The 17,678-nt window shown below is 40.3% G+C and overlaps 2 protein-coding genes across 7 annotated transcripts; one reads left to right on the top strand and one right to left on the bottom strand.

Moving 5' to 3' along the window:
- Positions 1 to 263: 263 nt before the first annotated feature.
- On the bottom strand, positions 264 to 8,128 carry Srsf7 (serine and arginine rich splicing factor 7). 5 transcript variants are annotated; one of them, XR_001872406.2, is made up of 9 exons: positions 7,877 to 8,023; positions 6,452 to 6,632; positions 5,546 to 5,722; positions 4,897 to 5,359; positions 4,586 to 4,660; positions 4,404 to 4,505; positions 3,097 to 3,150; positions 2,562 to 2,597; positions 264 to 1,774 (listed from the first exon to the last, which is right to left on the bottom strand). XR_001872406.2 is itself a non-coding variant. In XM_008831522.3 (8 exons), the coding sequence occupies exons 1-8, from the start codon at positions 7,902 to 7,904 to the stop codon at positions 1,720 to 1,722; spliced, it is 708 nt and encodes a 235-aa protein (XP_008829744.1). In that variant the 5' UTR covers positions 7,905 to 8,128; the 3' UTR covers positions 264 to 1,719. The 5 variants fall into 5 exon arrangements, 4 of the variants coding, with proteins under 4 accessions (XP_008829744.1, XP_008829743.1, XP_008829745.1 ...); XM_008831522.3 differs by lacking the exon at positions 4,897 to 5,359 and having other exon boundaries at positions 7,877 to 8,128; XM_008831521.3 differs by lacking the exon at positions 4,897 to 5,359 and having other exon boundaries at positions 4,395 to 4,505; positions 7,877 to 8,024.
- Positions 8,108 to 17,466, top strand: LOC103732805 (tetratricopeptide repeat protein 39B-like). Of its 2 annotated transcripts, none has more exons than XM_008831519.3 (3): positions 8,108 to 8,155; positions 8,794 to 8,863; positions 15,435 to 17,466. In XM_008831519.3, the coding sequence occupies exon 3, from the start codon at positions 15,548 to 15,550 to the stop codon at positions 17,366 to 17,368; it is 1,821 nt and encodes a 606-aa protein (XP_008829741.1). In that variant the 5' UTR covers positions 8,108 to 8,155; positions 8,794 to 8,863; positions 15,435 to 15,547; the 3' UTR covers positions 17,369 to 17,466. The 2 variants fall into 2 exon arrangements, with proteins under 2 accessions (XP_008829741.1, XP_029418601.1); XM_029562741.1 differs by lacking the exon at positions 8,108 to 8,155 and adding an exon at positions 8,272 to 8,534.
- Positions 17,467 to 17,678: the final 212 nt, after the last annotated feature.

Here is a 17,678-nt window from a genome sequence, read left to right as displayed (position 1 = left end):
TACTACTTTTTAAAAGGTGCACTGTATGAAACTGCTTCATTTTAAGATACACACTAATTAACAGAACTGTAAAAGTGAGTAGCCTAGGCAATCACTACACGCCTTTTCTTTTATAAGGGTATAAGGATGAAGTGTTTATTGACCCTACCCTTCCCCTCCAGACTAACATGTCTAGAATGCTAATTACCCATCTTAAAAAGCTACAGGGCTGATTGTCAACTTTTGGCTCAGATTATCATACTTCCAAAAACTGAGCATCAGGATTATTTGTTCAATTTCTGCAGATTTATTGAACAAACTTATCTTTATATAATACAGAACAATTAAAGCTAACCAAGTGCAACAGGTAAGTCTGCCAATTATACACATAGCTTTATACCAACCATGTATTTAACCAGTTGACAAGTTCCAAAAACAATGCAAATGATCACTCAGATCACCAAATGAGGCAGACCAGTATTCAAGTTGCAATACTGATTTTGTTCAAAAAGCCTTTTAAAACGGACAGATTCCTGTGCCACTTGTTTTACACCAAGGCTAGGAAATAAGAGTAAAAAGCGTGTCCAAAAAACACTCAAAAAATGGCTGTTACTGCCCTATTTTGCTTAATATATTTAAAGTCAGAATAAGAACCTATTGGCTATACCATTCTAAGGTCTACCAGATACTACCAAAAAAACTTAGCTACATGAAGTGCTGCTAATGTCAGGTTTACAAAACTGCTTTAGTCTCAGTTGTTTTCAATTGACATCTTTTCCTTTATACCAGCTTGGCAAAATAGAACAATGTTGCCAGGAACTGCAAATTCTAGCTTGGATATCAACAGGTTTTTGCACAGAATAAGGCAATCCATTCAAAGGAATAGAGTATTTGGGCTGGACAATTTTGCAAAGCTGGCTTACAATGTTTAGTTCCAAATTCAGACAATTTCTCAAACATGCATTTTTTGGTATAAATTGGCTCTTTCAAAGCAAAGAAACAAAAGTACATTGTAGAAATCAACCCCCCCCCAATAGCCTGAAAAACCCCACAGCTACTAAAAACAATCCTCTAGAAACCAGTTTCCTTCTACATCTTAATACCACATTTACTTCAGTAAGCTTTGCTTACTTAGCTCCCGTCATGCTCCATTAGTAGACAAATCGGTGGTCCTTCCAGCTTGACTGATTTGAGATTGTTAGTTTGGTATCTAATAACACCAACTTCAAATGGATAGTTAATTTAGGGATCTATCATGATGCAGTCATGCTATTAGAGGACTCAAGATCATCTTACCCAACACTACAAGGGTAAAATGGAATTTTCAAAGTCCCTTAAGATTCTGGCCAAGTGTTATGTATAGAACAGTTAACAATGTTTGATGCTTAACCAACACCATTAAACTTTGAATGCAGATCTGTATAAATATGATCAATAATGTCTTGACACCCAATGTTCACCAAATTGAAAAGTATCAATATTGAACACAGATCAAAAATCTAGTTAGAAACATTTTATTTAAATGTGTCAAATGAAAACCCACATTTTCAGACCATAAGATGTTAATACATTCAACAAAAACAATCTTACTGCTGTGAATTTTACAAAGTAATAAATCCAGATCCATTTTGATTATAGATGGTTGAAAGATCCTTCCTAGGTACATTTTTACAGGCATAACAAATCCCTTATAATAATGTAAACAAAATAACTTTTCCCTAAAGGGTGAACTTGAGAACTTCAGTCCATTCTTTCAGGACTTGCACTTCTGCGTGGACTTCCTGATGGGGACCGACTAAAAAGAAAAACATTAGATTTGGAACCAATTAGTGTATAGTGAAGCTTACTCTTGTGTACAAGTCAGAGCTACTCATATTTCCATACACGCAAAGGTATTAAATTCCTATGGCTAAAGGCCTAAATACTACATAATTTGTGTGTTCAATCCTTCTTTTTTACCTTGCTTGGCCATTGAGACTTGAAAAAAAACAAACAAACTTCCGAGGGGCATGGTGGCACACACCTTTAATCCCAGCACTTGGGAGGCAGAGGCAGGCGGATCTGAGTTCAAGGCCAGCCTGGTCTTTATAGTGAGTTCCAGGCCAGCTGGGGCTACAGGGAAACCCTGTCTCAAAAAGACCAAAAAAAAAAAAACAAACAAACAAACAAAAAAAACACCCTTCCAGTCAAAACTCCCAAGATTACCTTAAATAGGACAGTTACTGAACTTTTTTTTTTTTTTTTGCTCATTATGGAACATTAGGCAGGAATAGTTTAGTTGCAAGAATGCAACTATTCGCAAGATTTGTTCTTTCTTCCTTTCAATCATTATACGTGTTGGAGAAAAAGCAGGCTCTTAGGCATGAAAGTTCTACAGCTAAGAACACTTGTGACAAACACAACTTAGATTTTCCTAACACTTTATGGTTATACCCAACTCAAGTTTTACATAATCATTTCAAGGTTAATACCTTATCTATACAGCACCAATTCTCCAAAGAGTTCAAAGACTGCTAAGTAGGCAGTTAAGTTCTCCAAGAGGCCACATTTAACAAGATTTGGGAATAAAACATTTAGCTTACCTTCTTTTAGGAGATGGAGATCTGGATTTTGATCGGCTGTCAAAACATGAAAAATTCTAGTAAGAAAAGGCACTAACCAACCTCTTCCTTACAGCTGTAATAAGATAAAACCCCAAAATTATCCCACTAAACTTAAAATTTCAGTGCCTATCACAAAAGCCAATCTTAAAAACGCCTACATTTTCGGAAAACAAGTGAACTGTTTGTATTATTCCAGTTCATTCTTTACATTCTGCTATAAAGCACATTTACCTCCAAATGCTTCTCTATGAACCAACCAGTTTTAATAAGGGCCTCTTAACTTTCAAAGTCAAACATCAGTCACTAACATTCCCTTCTCCTTCTCCATGAATCCAGACAGCAATAGGCCATGTATAAATGAAAATTTAATTTGGATTTAATATAACATACTGCTATTTCCACTACATCCAAGGTTTGGGTAAGACCCAAATTTCAATTTAAAACACTTTGAACTCTTTGGATATTGGTGCTATATAATCCTAGGAGCATGAACTGGATCAGATTTTTACTCTACCTGCTTCTTGGTCGTGAAAGAGACCTGGATCTTGATCTTGATCTTGATCGGGATCTTAATAAAAAGGAAGAAAATACATGAGTCCACATGAATTCCTTTACTAAGCACCCGATTAAGTAGGATAGGACAGGAGGTAAGATACAACTCTTGGCTTACACCAATCCCAGGGAGTTCTCAAACTATCAAATCCAAGGGGAATCACATTTTAAATACTTGCTTCTGTCATACACAACTAGTCACTACTCCTATGTAGAAGCTGTATTTCCATTCTTAAACACTGTTCAAGGTTAATAGGTAGTTTCATCCAAGATAATGACTTTTCATCAAACTAATCTTCACTCAGACCAGGCAGGCCTGAACTGTGGCTTTAACACTCAGTGATGCCAGTGAATAGAAAGCTACCAACCAATAGAATAAGCCTTTATTCTTAGAAAGGTTGATTCAAGGTCCTGAATTTGTCACACAAACCAAATTAGGCTGACATGTAATTACATCTCATAAAAACCTTGGGATCTTACTGGTATCTCAGAATTCCTGCATTTACAGGTTTTGTAAATCCCAAGGGTATTCTATATACAACTGTCTCATGTGTAGTACAATTCCTGATCTCCTAAGAGTTGTATATTCAATAACCTTTGAAGGCCTTCTATAAAGGGAGTAAAGTTGATTTCACTCAAGTATATTGAAACCAATGTACAGAGCTAAAAAACTCCCATTTATCCTGTTCTTCAGACAACCTTTCAGGGTCTCAAAACATCACAATTCCAAAAAAGTTTAAGTTTTAAATTTTACACTCATTTACTATGTTTCAAGTAGGCAAAAGTTATTTAGAGGACTAGAATTGGTTATCTCCTTTCACCATGTGAATTCAAACGATCAAACTCAGGTCATCAGACTTGGTGGTAAGCTCTTTAGTAGTCACTGAGCCATTTTGCTGGACCAAAAAATGTTTCTGAATTTGTAATTTGTTTCTAAATTTCTCAGTTACACAAACAGATGCCAAATGTACCACTTGTTCACTGGAAGAATGTTGCCTTTGCCCTTTCTTTCTATGACTTCTCTTGAGTGGCAGTGGTTTGTCTCACTATGTTCTCCTGTCTGGTCTCACAACTCCCATACTCAAGTAATCCTGTCTCATTCTCCAAAGCACTACTACAGGTGTACACCAACACCTGGCTATACAATCAATTTTATACCTCAAATATTCTGAAGCATCTCACTTGAATTAAGATACTCCACTTTGTGTCTTAAAGACGTGACAGTCCAACTACAAGTAAGGAGGAAAATGTGTTACATACTGGAAATACCTCGATCCTTTTATAGAACCAGACCTAGATCTTCTGAGTGAAGCTGATCTTGATCTACGAAGAGACACAGATCTTGATCGTCGAGGAGATGCTGATCTTGACCTAAAAATGGACAAGTTTTAAGACCATCTTTCTGTGTTTTTTTTTCACATGTCAGACTTCAATTTTACACAATTTCTCACCTCCGTCCCCGGCTCCTGCTGCGTGAGCGAGAGTATCGCCTTCCCCTGGATCGGGAATGTGATCTAGATCGTGACCTATTTTTCAAGTTAGAAAAATACAAGATATTAGCTGATACTCGTTTTTAGTGTCTGTGTGCCTCTGCTGAAATCAAATCTCAAAACTATTTAAAATTTAGTGTTTCATTTGGAAAAACTCTGGGCCTATCAGTTTTTTTTTTTTTTTTTACTACCTAAAAAAAGATTTGTTAAAAGCTGAATTAAAACTTAGAATTACATAATATAAAACGCCATAATGTGTATTTAAAATAAACCTTGCAAGTTTGCAGGTCGACCCTCTTTGGCCCATGGTCTAGTAGTAGGTCTAGTAGATCTAGACGATCTAGAAGTATCTATAGCCGATCGCTGCATCTAGATGTTTTCTTCAATCTAACGACGATCAAACTGACAGCCAAAAGAGCCAGGTGAGGCTTGATTGACGCAAGAAGATTTTTCTAGTTGGGAATGTGGTCAATCTGGTGTTCCTCTTTCTAAAGCGGAGGGGGGGCCCCAATTGTAAGCCAAATTTACTGTTAACGGCGATCACCGACTCAAATTTTCTGCCCTTTAAAGAATAAGGTGAAGCTAGGTGTAGATGACTCGAGGGGATCTGGCCTCTTATGCTGATCACCTCAAGGTCTAGGAGGATCTTAATTGTCGGATTTGCAAGGCGCCTCAGCATGATATCATAAGGCTCGTGACATTCTGAATCAAGGCGACTGACTCAAACGAAGAAACCTGAAAGGTTTTGACCAGGTTGATTATTAATATAGTAACATTTTTAATTAAACAAAAATTGTAAAATACACCTGTACAATTAAACATTCAAGTTTATAGAAAAACACTAAGTTTCTGCCTTGCTAATAAAAGAATTACTTTGATTAATTAACTAGAATACCAACCATTCCTTTATTAATTAAATACCTGCTTCTTCTTCGACGGCTATAGCGATGACAGTCATAAGCATAATGTCCCTTTTCACCACACTCATAGCATCTATCATTGGGATCAAAGGGACGTCGGGCGGGTGGCCTATCAAAACGAGATCTCCGAGGCATGCCTGTAGATAGTTCAACCCTCACTCGAGAACCACAAATCACCCTACAAAAATATTAAGAAAATTCCAACATTAAAAACATCCATCCATGTGACTCCTACATTTAAAAGAATTCATCCGGCTGGGCATGGTGGCACATGCCTTAATCCCAGCACTAGGGAGGCAGACATAGGCGGATCTCTATGAGTTCCAGGCCAGCTGGAGCTAGAGGGAGATCCTGTCTCAAAAAGACCAACTCAATCACCTATTCATTTCCCCTTATAAGCTTTGATTATCTTTTTCAAAAAAATATTTATTACTTTTTATGTGTATTAGTGTATTGCCGGCATGCATGGAACTGTGATGCTGAGCTTTGGATCTTCTAGAACTGTTGTTATAGATGGTTGTCAGCCACCATGTGGGTGCTGGCAACTGAACTGGGTCTTCTGCAAGAGTGAGCCATCTCTAACCCCAGCTTTGGCTATCTTTGTACTATTCCGGTTTCACCTTTGCTACCTTGATTTAATCTTCATGTCTAAAGTACATGTAACATAATCAGGTGCCTATAATCCCAGTACTTGGGATGCTGAGACAGAAGGATGGCTCCAACTACTCACTGTGTGAGCTACAGGAAGCTCCAGGTCAGACTAGACTAGATCAGATGTCTCAAAAAAAAAAAAAAAAAACCCACATTTTCTACCTGCCCCCATACAGATTCTCCAGATTGTGGAGAATCCATTTAGCACTAGGATTACTATTTAACCCACAGGAGTATTTAATAAATTTTCACTTACTTCCCATCCAGTCCTCGAACTGCATCTTCTGCATCTCTAGGATCTTCAAATTCCACAAAGGCAAATCCTGGAGGATTTCTGGCAATCCATACAGTTCTTAAGGGCCCATAATAACTGAAAGCCCTTTCTAACTCTCCTTTGCCAGCACCAGTTCCCAGGTTACCGACATAAACCTTGGTTTCTGTTTCAAAATGCAAACAAGAATAAATGTCATGCAGTTCGTCTCATATGAATGAGTTTATTTTAAAATGGGCTATCCTTAAAGCCATGAAAATCTCTACTTTGGGGGTATTCCAGGAGGCTCTGAGCAAGCCAAGCTTAAGTGCTCTACCAATGAGACAGACTCAAAATACATATGTATTTTTTAATTACTATTTTGTGTACATGCGTGCCAGGGCGCTCACGTGTAGGTCTGAGGATAATTTTGTGGAGTTGTTTTTTTTCCTTTCCACCAAGTGAGTCCCGGTGATCTAGGTTAGGTTTACAAAGCAAGCGCTCTTATAAACCCATGAACCATTTCGCTGGCCCTCTCTTTTCTTTTTGGACACAAGATCTTGCTTTAGCCCAGATTGGTTAACTAGGCTCAAGCGATTCTGATCTCTGCCTCCCTCAAGGGCCTGGACCACGCGGGAGCCACCACCCGGCTTGTTTGGTTCAGGGCCCTCCACCGAAACCCATGAAATGCTGAACAGCCAGATGCGCGGCAAAGTTCTACAGTTTATCCCGGGGAAAAATCTCGGGCAGCTGCACCGAACGCGTGCTAGAAGGCCCCGGCCCCGCCCCCGAGTCCCGGCAGCCCCGGGCGCGGAAATCGCGCGGGCTCCGGGCTGCCCGCGAGGGCGGGAGAGCGAGGCTGCGGCGGCCTCGGGCTCCACAGCAGCCGCCCCAGAGCCAGAAAAAGCGATTAACCGGGCTAGGGAAAGAAGGCCGAAGCGAGTCGCAGTGACTCCCTCGCGCCCATTCCTCAATTCAACGCGCCGCCGGACGACCCCGCGAGGCTCGCAGCGGCCAGTCTCGTCCCGGCTTCCACCCAACCCGGACCTACCCGATCTCTTCACACCAGTGGCGGGAAAGCGCTGAGGAAATGCGCCACCGCGGCCGTCAATGTACGCAAAATGGCAGCCGCCGCCGAGGGCGGGGGGGAGGAGGCGGGCGGGCGGCGAAGGGCAACGCCACAAGCGGCGGTGCCCCCTGGCCGCGGCCTGGCCGGGTGACTACGGCCCGAACCCGCAGCCGACCGGCCGGGCCGTCCCGGCCTCAGCCCCGCGGCCGCACCCCGCCCTCGCTGCCTCCCTCCGCACGGCGTGAGCTCAAGCCGCCATTACGCACGCGGAATAACCGTCTCCAACCGCCGCGCCGACCCTACGGCCCCACAGAGCTCATTCCGCGCACAGCCCCTTCCTCTCCCGGGCCCTAGCAGCTTACCTCCTCCGTACCGCCCGTACCGCGACATGATGACCGGCCCGCGTGCTCCGCTCTTCGGCTCGCAGTGCCCACAGCTCGAGTAACGCGGAGGCTCCCACACACCTGCACTCGCCAACGGTCCCGGCGGCACTACAAGGAAGAGCGCCGATTCGCACTTATATATGCAGAGGGCGGGCTTTCTTTTTTGTGCATGCGTGGTGTCAACGTTCTGCGCGGCACAAAGGAGCTAGGCGGAAACAGACAAGCGGCGGAGCGGAGGGAGAGAGGCGAACGACTCTGGTTCGTGCGGAGGGATACGTTTCCATGGGAACGCCGAGACCGTGCCCATAAACCTGTGGCCTTCTCGGCGGCGTCCCGCTCTCTCCCCTTGCCTTCCCCTTTTCCTGAACCCTACAGATTTTTACCTTTTCCCAGCCCTTTGCCCTCTACCTCTTTCATTTCCTCCACTCTAGGAACTGACAGCGCTAGTAATCTTAGTACAGGTGCATTAGAACGTCCTCTGAAAGCCTAGCTTTTAACCGCTGATGTTGCCGCTCTGGCTGCCTTTCTGTATGAGGTACCTGGCCTAGTCTGCTGCTCAGTGATTTCAGCCTCCTCAGACGTGATGAGAGTGTGACCAGAGTGAAAACTTCACCAATTCTGCCATGCTGAGTATCAGGTCTTTGCACCACAGGCCTCAAAAGGGGTGACTTCCCCAAGGACTCGATAATTCCTCTCCCGCTTGCACTGACCCCGAGCCCTTTAACCAGTCACTTATTTGTCACCATGTTTGGTCTGAATCCTTAGAGTTTAGTGAACAAAGGAATAGAGTTGGGAGAGGGGGGGTTCTGGCAAACTAAATCGGCATCAAGCGTTTTGAGTAGTGGCAATGCTGAAATTACTTGCATCTGAAGCACAAAGTAATTTTTTCTTTCTAGTGCTTTGAACTTTTAAGTCATCTTTGAGTTCCTGCTCAAAGCCTTACAGCTCAGCCACTCTGTATACCAAGTAAGTGAAAATCTTTCTCCCTATCTTAGAATTGCTTAAAATCTTCTGATTTTACACAATTTGCCAAAAACCAGCTCTAAAAATACAAAGTTCTTTTTTATCAGCCACGAAAATTACAGACATTACATCATAAATACTTGGAATACACAAGGGTTGGAAATGTTACACACGAATGAGGAAACCCTTAGGTATGTGGGTGCCGAGTACAAGGAAAAGAAGCCTCCTTGGTAAATTGTGAGACTCCACCTGCTGCCAACTTATATGTATGTCGCTTTTCAAATTTATCAGATTACACAAAATTATCCTGTCTCAAGAAAATGTCTGGCACCAGGCACATGCCTTTAATCCCAGCACGCGGGAGGCAGAGGCAGGTGGCAGGGGAATCTCTGAGTTCAAGGCCAGCCTGGACTACGTAGTAAGTTTCAGTCCAGCTGGGGCTGCAGGGAGACCCTGTCTCAAAAAAAGGAAAATTACAACGGTGTTTATTATACTAGATAGCCCCGATAGCCCCCAATAGTCCTCAGTAAGTATTTTTGGTTTTGAATACAAAGTCTATTGAACTAAAGAGAATTTTGAAGTAAATAATTGTGTCAACAGAAGCAGATTTTCCAACTTGTAAAAAAACTTTCAAACACATTAAAAGAAAAGAAGGGAACTGGGTTCAGTGGTAAAATGCTTGCTTACTATTCTTGAGGCCCTGGGTTTGATTCCAAGCACCACCAAAAAGAAAAGAAAGAAAAAAAAAATTGTGGGGTTGGGGTGGAGGCTGGGGGGAAGGTTAAAGTCTTAACTAGCATACCTCTCTTGGAGACAGGTATTTGGTAAACTCATTACATTACATACTATGTATACCTATTAAGGTAAGACCAATTCTTGATTGGCTTTTGCTAATGCATGATGAAATAATAGTATACTATTTCTATACAGTATAATCCTGAACACTATTTCTCTAAGAACACCCAAGAAATTGTTTTCACTAAATGCCAGTCAAATCAGATTTTACTGCACAGAGCCCTTTTATTCCTACTGATTCTCTTTGAAATGAGTTTTACCTATGCAATTTTCTATTGTCAGAATTCTAAGAATTCTGAGATTTTCCAGGGGTAATGGTTTACATCTTTATTTCCAGCACTCAGGCGGCAGAGACAGATGGGTCTCTGTGAGTTTGAGGCTAGCTGCCTGGTCTACATAGTGAGTTCCAGGGATATATAGTGAGACCCTGTCTCAAAGAAAAAAAAAAAAAAAAAGCCTAGATTCAGTTTGAATGTGAGAACTACTTAAGTCAAATATTCTAATATTTGCTAAGAGAGAATATTGAGTAATTCCTAATATGCTATGATTGTTAAATCTTGGCAATGCTAATAGTTTAAAGCTGGATGTTGTGGCACATAACTGTGATCTCAGCACTAATGATATTAAGACAGGAAGATGAGCAGTTAGAGGCCAACTTGAACTATATAGAAAATTCCAGACCAGACTGAGCTGCATAATAAAACCTTGTCTAATTAGGAAGGGAGGCTATTCACTATTTTTTTAACATCAATTTTCAAAATTTGTCTTCATTTACTAAATTTAGCATTTCCAGGGAATGATCAAAGAAACAGCCCCTTTTGTTGCTGGTGATTTTTGTTTATTGAAACAAGGTCTTGCTATGTAGTGCATGCTGGCCTAGAACTTCAGATCCTCCTACCTCCACCTCCAGGAGTGCTGAGGAAAAGTTCCCTTTTTCTTTTATTGGACACCAGTGAAGATTGAATCAAGGGTTTTATGCACAGCAGGCAAGGGCAAAAGTTCAAGGGTGCTTCCCTCACCACTTTAGTTTCACTTTCAAGTTATTGTCACCATTTTAGGTCAGATGAGCAATACTTAAGAAAAGAAAAGCAGTTTGAATATTTCACACAGGTATCTATTTTTAACATAAAAGAAATAAGCTATAACAACAGTCTTTAATACATATTTATGTATGGTCTGTGCATATATGAATCATAGGTCACTCAAGTAGCCAAGCTCAGCAATATCTTATTCTTTTCCAACATTTCATGATCATCTGATCCATTCAGAACATTGATAGAAATTATGGGAAGGAAGGGTTTACAGAATTTATAATTCCTGTTTTAAAAAAAAAAGCTTTTCTTAGCCACTTACGGCCCTACAGTCAGTACTGAAGTATTGAGGGTGTGGAGAGCAGAAGTAAAGAGCTTCGAGTGCTTTGGCCACCTTCCAGGAAAAGAGCTCAAACTGGGCCTCTTGCCTCATGCCTGGAATTCCAGCACTTAGCAGGCTGAGTCAGGAGGATAGTGGGTTTGAGGGCAGCCCAAGCTACACGGGGAAATTGTAAAACTAGAAAGAAGACTGATACAAAGGAAGTTTAGGAGTTTAAAACAATCTACGGGGTTGTGAGGCTTTCTGAGGAATTCCAGATTATATTAAAAAGTATAAAAGTAAGAAATCTTAAAATCCTAAGTAAATGAATTATGTTCTTTGCTCTCTAAAACAGGAATCCTTGGTAAGAGAGATTGAGTCAAGCTGATGTCTTAACTATAGAGATAGACTAGTTTAGGCTTAGAATTTAACAATTTATTCAGCACTGTTTTGGAAGGAGGGGATCTTGTAGCTAGGATTCTTGTAGTAAGGAAAATGGTGTAGTTTAAAATAGGATAATTATTGGAGCTTTTCCAAGTGAAACTCCTCCAAACCATTTGACATAAGAACTTAATGTTTATAGAATCACTTAGGATGCTATTAACAATGTAGATTTCAGAGATGCTGATTACTCAGACATAGGATTCACTGAAGGAACCTTCATTTGTAACTAAGTGTTGGCTATACTTAGAGAAACACTGTTTAAGACTATTGTCTTTCCTTTGATACAAATCTCCTAAAAATGATTGTATTCCACCATAAATTAATAAACCATCTTGGCAGCACATGCCTGTAATCCCAGCACTTGGGAGATGGAGGCAAGAGGGTCAGGAGTTCAAGGCCATCCTTGGCTATATAGTTTGAGGCTAGGCCGAGCTATATATAAAACTGTCAGGGGCTGGAGAGATGGCTCAGCGGTTAAGAGCACTGACTGCTCTGGCAGAGGACCCAGGTTCAGTTCCCAGCACCCATATGGCAGCTAAGAACCGTCCTTAATTCCAGTTCCAGGGGAATCCGAAGCCCTCTTCTGACCTCCGTGGCATTGCATGACATGGGTGCACTCACATACATGCAGGCAATACACTCGTACACATAAAATTAAAAAAAGATTTTTTTAAAAAAAAAAAGACTGTCAAAGCAAAACAAAAAAGACACATAATTTGAAAAAAAGAGTGCCTATATTGAATATATACAGACTTTTATTTTTCCCCTGTGATCTCCTAAACAATACAGTATAGCTATTTATATAAGATTTGTATTAAGTATTATAAGTATCTAGAGATAATTTAAAGTCCCCAGACAGATGTCCATGGTTACATGACATTTTATAGAAGGGACATGAACATTCTTAGAGTTCAGTGATGAAGTTCAATGAGAGAGAGAGTTTTTGCCTACCATGTAAGGCCCTAGGCTTAATCCTCTGTCTTTCTCCCAAAAAACATTTTAAAATTTCAAGAGGGGCTGAGGGAAGCTCAGTGATAAACCTCCATGAGGCCTTAGGTTTATCCTTCACACCAATACATAAATAGGAAAAAAAGAAGAAATTATATGGGCATGGTGGTACATGCTTAGAATCTTAACACTTGGGAGGCATAAGCAGGAGTATTATGGGAAGTTCCAGGCCAGCCTGGTTACATAGAATGTTCCAGAAGACCCTTTCTCAAAAACAAAATACAGAACAAGAGCTGGGAAATGTCTTAGTGGATAAAGCACTTGCTATGTAAGCATGGGGCCTGAGTTCTGATCCCCAGAACTCACATTAAAGCAGGACAGAGGTAATGGCTGCCTATAATCCCAGAGTTTGGGAGGAAAAGACAGGGATGCCTCGGTCAAGCTGATTAGCTAGATTGGCTGGAATTGAGATGCTCTGGATCTGAGACTCTGCCTCAGTTAATAAAGTAGAGTGCTGTTGAGGAAGACACCTGATATTGGCTTTGGACCTTGGGCCTCAGCACACATATCATGTTCCCCCACATAGGCATGTAAACATGCAAACACACACACATGGATACATACCAAACACATATGAAACAACAACCACACACACAAACAAACAAAAAACCCTAGATGTTTGTGAACATTCACTTAACAAGCATTTAAAGCCTATTAGTTCACAGGAATAGTCTAGAATTGAAATATAAGGCTGAATAAAGCACAGATCATGCCTTAGAGCTTCCAGGATAAAGATAAAAGCAGACATATAAATAATCATAACTTACCAAGAGAAACAGTCAATATAAACAATGATGAGGCTGGAGAGATAGCTCAGTGATTAAGAGCACCAGCTGCTCTTGCAGAGGACCCAGGTTCAATTCCCAGCACCCACATGGTGGCTAACAACCATGTATAACTCCAGTTCCAGGGTATCAGATGCTGCCTTCTGGTCTCCACAGGCACACATTTGGTGCTCTTATGACCCTGCAGGCAAACACTCATCAAACAAAAATGAAACATAACATACAAACAATGCTGTTAGTGTGATCACAGTGACAGAATTGGTAAGGTTTCAGAAAAATTAAACTTTAAACTGTGGAGAAGGAAATTCTATGGGATATAATTCAAAAGTGTTTATGATAGAGGAAAGCAAACTTTGTTCTCTGGTTGAATCTAGCTGTCATCTAGGTTCCTCTGGATAACCTTGATCTAGCCACTAGTCTTAGTTCCTTTTCTTCTTCTTCTTTGCGATCCTGGGGACAGAACCCAGAGCTTTATGCATGCTAGGCAAGAACTCTACCATTAAGCTACATCTCCAGCCCTATCTACTATTGCATCCCAAGAATGAGTTCCCTCCCAGTGTACCACATGGCATTTCCACTTAAAACCCTCTTTCAGGGAAATATGTAATTTTGCTTTTCAAAGGTTACTGATCACAGTTGCTAATGTCTTGAAACTTAACTGTAAGGTGTGAAAACAAAGATTTACCTAAAAATAACACATCTGAGAACATCATCATCTTTTAAAAATGTTACATTTTCCTTTTTCCCCTCTTCATTAAAATATATATTTCTGGGGCAGGAGAGATGGCTCAGTGGTTAAGAGCACTGGCTGCTCTTACAGAGGACCTGGGTTCTATTCCCAGCACTTACATGGTGACTAACAACCATCCATAACTCCAGTTCCAGGAAAATCCAATGCCCTCTTCTATTTCCACTGGGCATTGCATGGAATGGACATGGGTGCATTTACACACATGCAGGCAATACACTCATACACATAAAGTAAAAATAATAAATAAGATATTTAAAGAATAAAACATATATTTCTTCTGCTTTTCTCCCTGTTTCTTTGATTATCCTCGTTTTACTTCATTCCCTCTTGTCTTTTTTACCTATCAAAATATAGAATTTAGGTACATTCTAAAGTATATTTGTAATTTTTTTTGGTCATTTTGAGACTGGGTGTCCCTAATAGCCTCAGCTGGCCTTGAACTCAGAGATCCACCTGCTTCTGCCTCTGCCTTCTGAGTGCTGGGAATAAAGACATGAGCCACCACACCTGACATATGTGTAATTATTTTAAAACATTTAAATAATTACTATTAAGGTTTCATTTTTTCTTTTTAAAACAAGTTAATTGAAATGATTATTTCTATTAATAAATTAAATGGCTTGCTGTTTGTAGTTGATCTTCCAGCCAAGCATGGTGGTGCATGCCTTTAATCCCAGAACTTGGGAGGCAGAGGCAAGTGGATCTCTGTGAGTTCAAGGCCAGCCTGGTCTACATAGTTCCATGAAAGCTGGGGCTACAGGGAGACCAAAAAAAAATGTAATTGATTTTCCATTATGCCCACCTTCACCAACCTACCAGGTCTTAAACACCTCCAAATAGGAAAGATTTCCTACAAAAATTCTATAGTAATGTTATGGTAACAGTTATTATGACTTTTTCTAAGTGCAGCAATGCTAATAAATCTTCCTAGTTTTCACATACCCCTTTTACAAAGTCCTATGCAGCTGGACTTTAATGTTGAATTTCATTAAGACCTAGTTCGAATGAAAAAATATGCACATGCAGTGACTAAGTATAGCCTGGGAGGGATTTTTTCATTCTCATAATCTTTATTCTTTGGCCTGGTCAATTCACACCATCCTTAGTCTTAACTAGACAACTATATAAATACCCTTTCCAAACAGATTCTTGTCCCCCAAGGCCTTTCTATTAAGATATTTTACAGCAAATCATAGTACAGTTCTAAATACACAAAGACATGATCTTATAAAATTTCTACAGTAAGTAACTGGGTACAAAAGAACCCATCATTTACAAAGAATTTCCTTTGTAGTGTTTTAAGGTCATGCTTGCTTTAGTCCATTCTAGATGATTCGGACTTTTCAGAAATACATCCTCTGGGTAAATAAAGTGACATAGATGAGAATATCCCAATACTGCATCTCACAGCTAATCTTGCGTTTACCTCCATTTTTAACAGCAACACTTCAGACTGAGCTTTGTGTGGAAGAAGAGACCCTGGTCAGGAGTGCAGCAACTGTTCTCATTGCAACTCCACTTTGGGTCTCCCTCGCTCTAAGTGAGGAGGCAAACATGGCGCATATTCTAAGAATAGGGGAAAATGAGCAGGAGGGCATGTCAAGCATGTTAGTTAGTCGAAGTGAAGAAGAAATTGAACAAAAGACCAGAGTAACTAGATCACTCAGTCTAAGAGAAAAGAAGCCAGAAGACAAGTTTGAAGATGCCCATGAAGTTATCCCTGCAGCAACAACAATGAATCTCTTATCTTCCCTGGAAGAATGCACAACTGGATTGTACTTATTTCTAAATAACAGATTCTCAGATGCAATAAATCTTATTCATCCATGGTATAAAAACAGTCCATACCATGCCCTAATATATAGTATGCTTATGGTTGTCAAGGCCATCCTGACTTTTGAACCACATGATATTCACGTTGGAATGACTGCTGCAAAGGAAGCTTTGAAAACCTGCAACAATTTCCGAAAAAAAAACAGGATAATGACTTTATCTCGTCTAGTGAGTCGGCAGGGAATAAAGTCCATCAAAGAAGAGGAGTTACATGCAGAACTCTGTTATGCTGAGTGTTTGATATTGAAATCTGTCATAACATTTATACAGCATGATAGTTTGCTTAGTTTTCTTAAAAGTGGCATCAATATTGGGTCAAGTTATCAAATATACAAAGACTGCCTACAGATACTAGCACTTATGCCTGAGAGCCAAAGCAAAACTCACAGACACTTGGATGGAGGAATAAAGTTTGGTCTTGGAGTGTTCAATTTGATATTTTCACTTGTGCCACCAAAGTCACTTAAACTTCTCAATGTTGTTGGATACACTGGCAACAGAGAAGTAGGCCTGGCTCTGCTTCATGAAAGTGCCTCCGAACCCCACATAAATAATATCTTAAGTGTTTTCACTCTTCTCTTTTATTACAATTATATCCAGGTAGTTTTTGATGTTGAAAAGAATTACCGTTTTGCTACAGAGAGTTTCTTCCTAGTCCACCTTGAGAAGTTTCCAAACTGCGTTGTGCTTAAATTTTTTCATGCACGTTTTAGCATGCTGAAGGGACAATTTCAAAATGCCCAGTTAAAATTGCAAGAGTGCATTTTAAGTCAGAATGAATGGAAGCAGGTTCATCACCTCTGTTACTGGGAACTCATGTGGTGCAATATTTTTCTGCAGAATTGGAGGCAGGCTTACCATTATGCCAATCTACTGTCTCTATATAGCAGGTGGTCTAAGGCAATTTATGCGTACAGCAAAGCTATATTACTGGCCTTGCTTCCTCCTAATTCTACGAACTCAGAAGGTGAGACCATGAGCTCTGTCTTCTTAAGTGTGGATAGCCTGAGAATGAAAATTTTAGGCTCCTCTCTGCCAGTAGAAAAGTTTATTGCTGAGAAAAGCCAGCGCTATGGTAGTACGACAGGCTGGTTTACAGCACAGCCCCTTCTGGAATTCATTTACGCCTGGAGTGGTTTCCGAGTCATGAGCAAAAAAATAGAGTTTATTTCAAGTTGGCTATCCATAATTGACAAAGGAAAAGAGCTTGTGAGTGAAAATCCAAGCCAAGAGTATGGCATAGATGACATAAGTTTGTTAAATTTGCTGAAAGGTCTGTGCCTGAAATTCTTAGGCAAACATTTGAAGGCTGAGCACTATTTTATTCATGTTATTAAGAAGGAGAAAATGTTAAAATACGACCACTATTTGGTGCCGTATAGTTATTATGAACTGGGAATGCTATACTATCTGAAAGGAGATTATGCCAGTGCAACAAAAAACTTAAACCACATAAAGCACTATAAAGACTATTCCATGGAAGCCCGGTTACTGTTTAGGGCTCATATTGCCCTTGAGCAAATAGCTAAATTAGAAAAGTAATCTAAACCCAATGTGCTTCTTTTTAGCATGAGTGGAATATCTACAGTCAGCAAAGCGATTAGGAAGTAAAAAAGTGATCTCTTTGTGGAACAAAAATCCAAGAGGCAGCTGCTAAGAATCTGGTCAGTAAAGTAAGAAAGGAATCGCCATTTCTCTTCCCTCTTTCCTTCTCCTTACCTATAAAATGCAATGCTTAGACTGAAAAATGGAGTGGCGCACATTTTTTTAAAAAGAAGCAAATGATATACATTACAGAAACACTCGTGAATTTATAGGGTTACTATTTCAAAACCTTAAAAGGTAATTTTTA

Source organism: Nannospalax galili, unplaced genomic scaffold (assembly GCF_000622305.1).
Source record: "Nannospalax galili isolate Female #2095 unplaced genomic scaffold, S.galili_v1.0 scaffold1735, whole genome shotgun sequence".
In the NCBI taxonomy this organism is placed as follows: Eukaryota; Metazoa; Chordata; class Mammalia; order Rodentia; family Spalacidae; genus Nannospalax; species Nannospalax galili.
Note: the sequence above shows the minus strand (reverse complement) of the source record. Positions and strands in the feature narration are given on the sequence as shown.

Bases quoted from the DNA above. Each gene is read 5' to 3' on its own strand.
- Srsf7 (XM_008831521.3), bottom strand. From the start codon at position 7,904: ATGTCGCGGTACGGGCGGTACGGAGGAG. The intron at 5,723-6,451 runs GTAAGTGAAAAT...ATATTTTTGTAG, and splicing joins GTTCGAGGACTGGATGGGAA to GGTGATTTGTGGTTCTCGAG. The intron at 3,151-4,394 runs GTATGTAACACA...CTTTTTATTAAG, and splicing joins AAAGGATCGAGGTATTTCCA to ATCCCGATCAAGATCAAGAT.
- LOC103732805 (XM_008831519.3), top strand. From the start codon at position 15,548: ATGGCGCATATTCTAAGAATAGGGGAAAATGAGCAGGAGGGCATGTCA.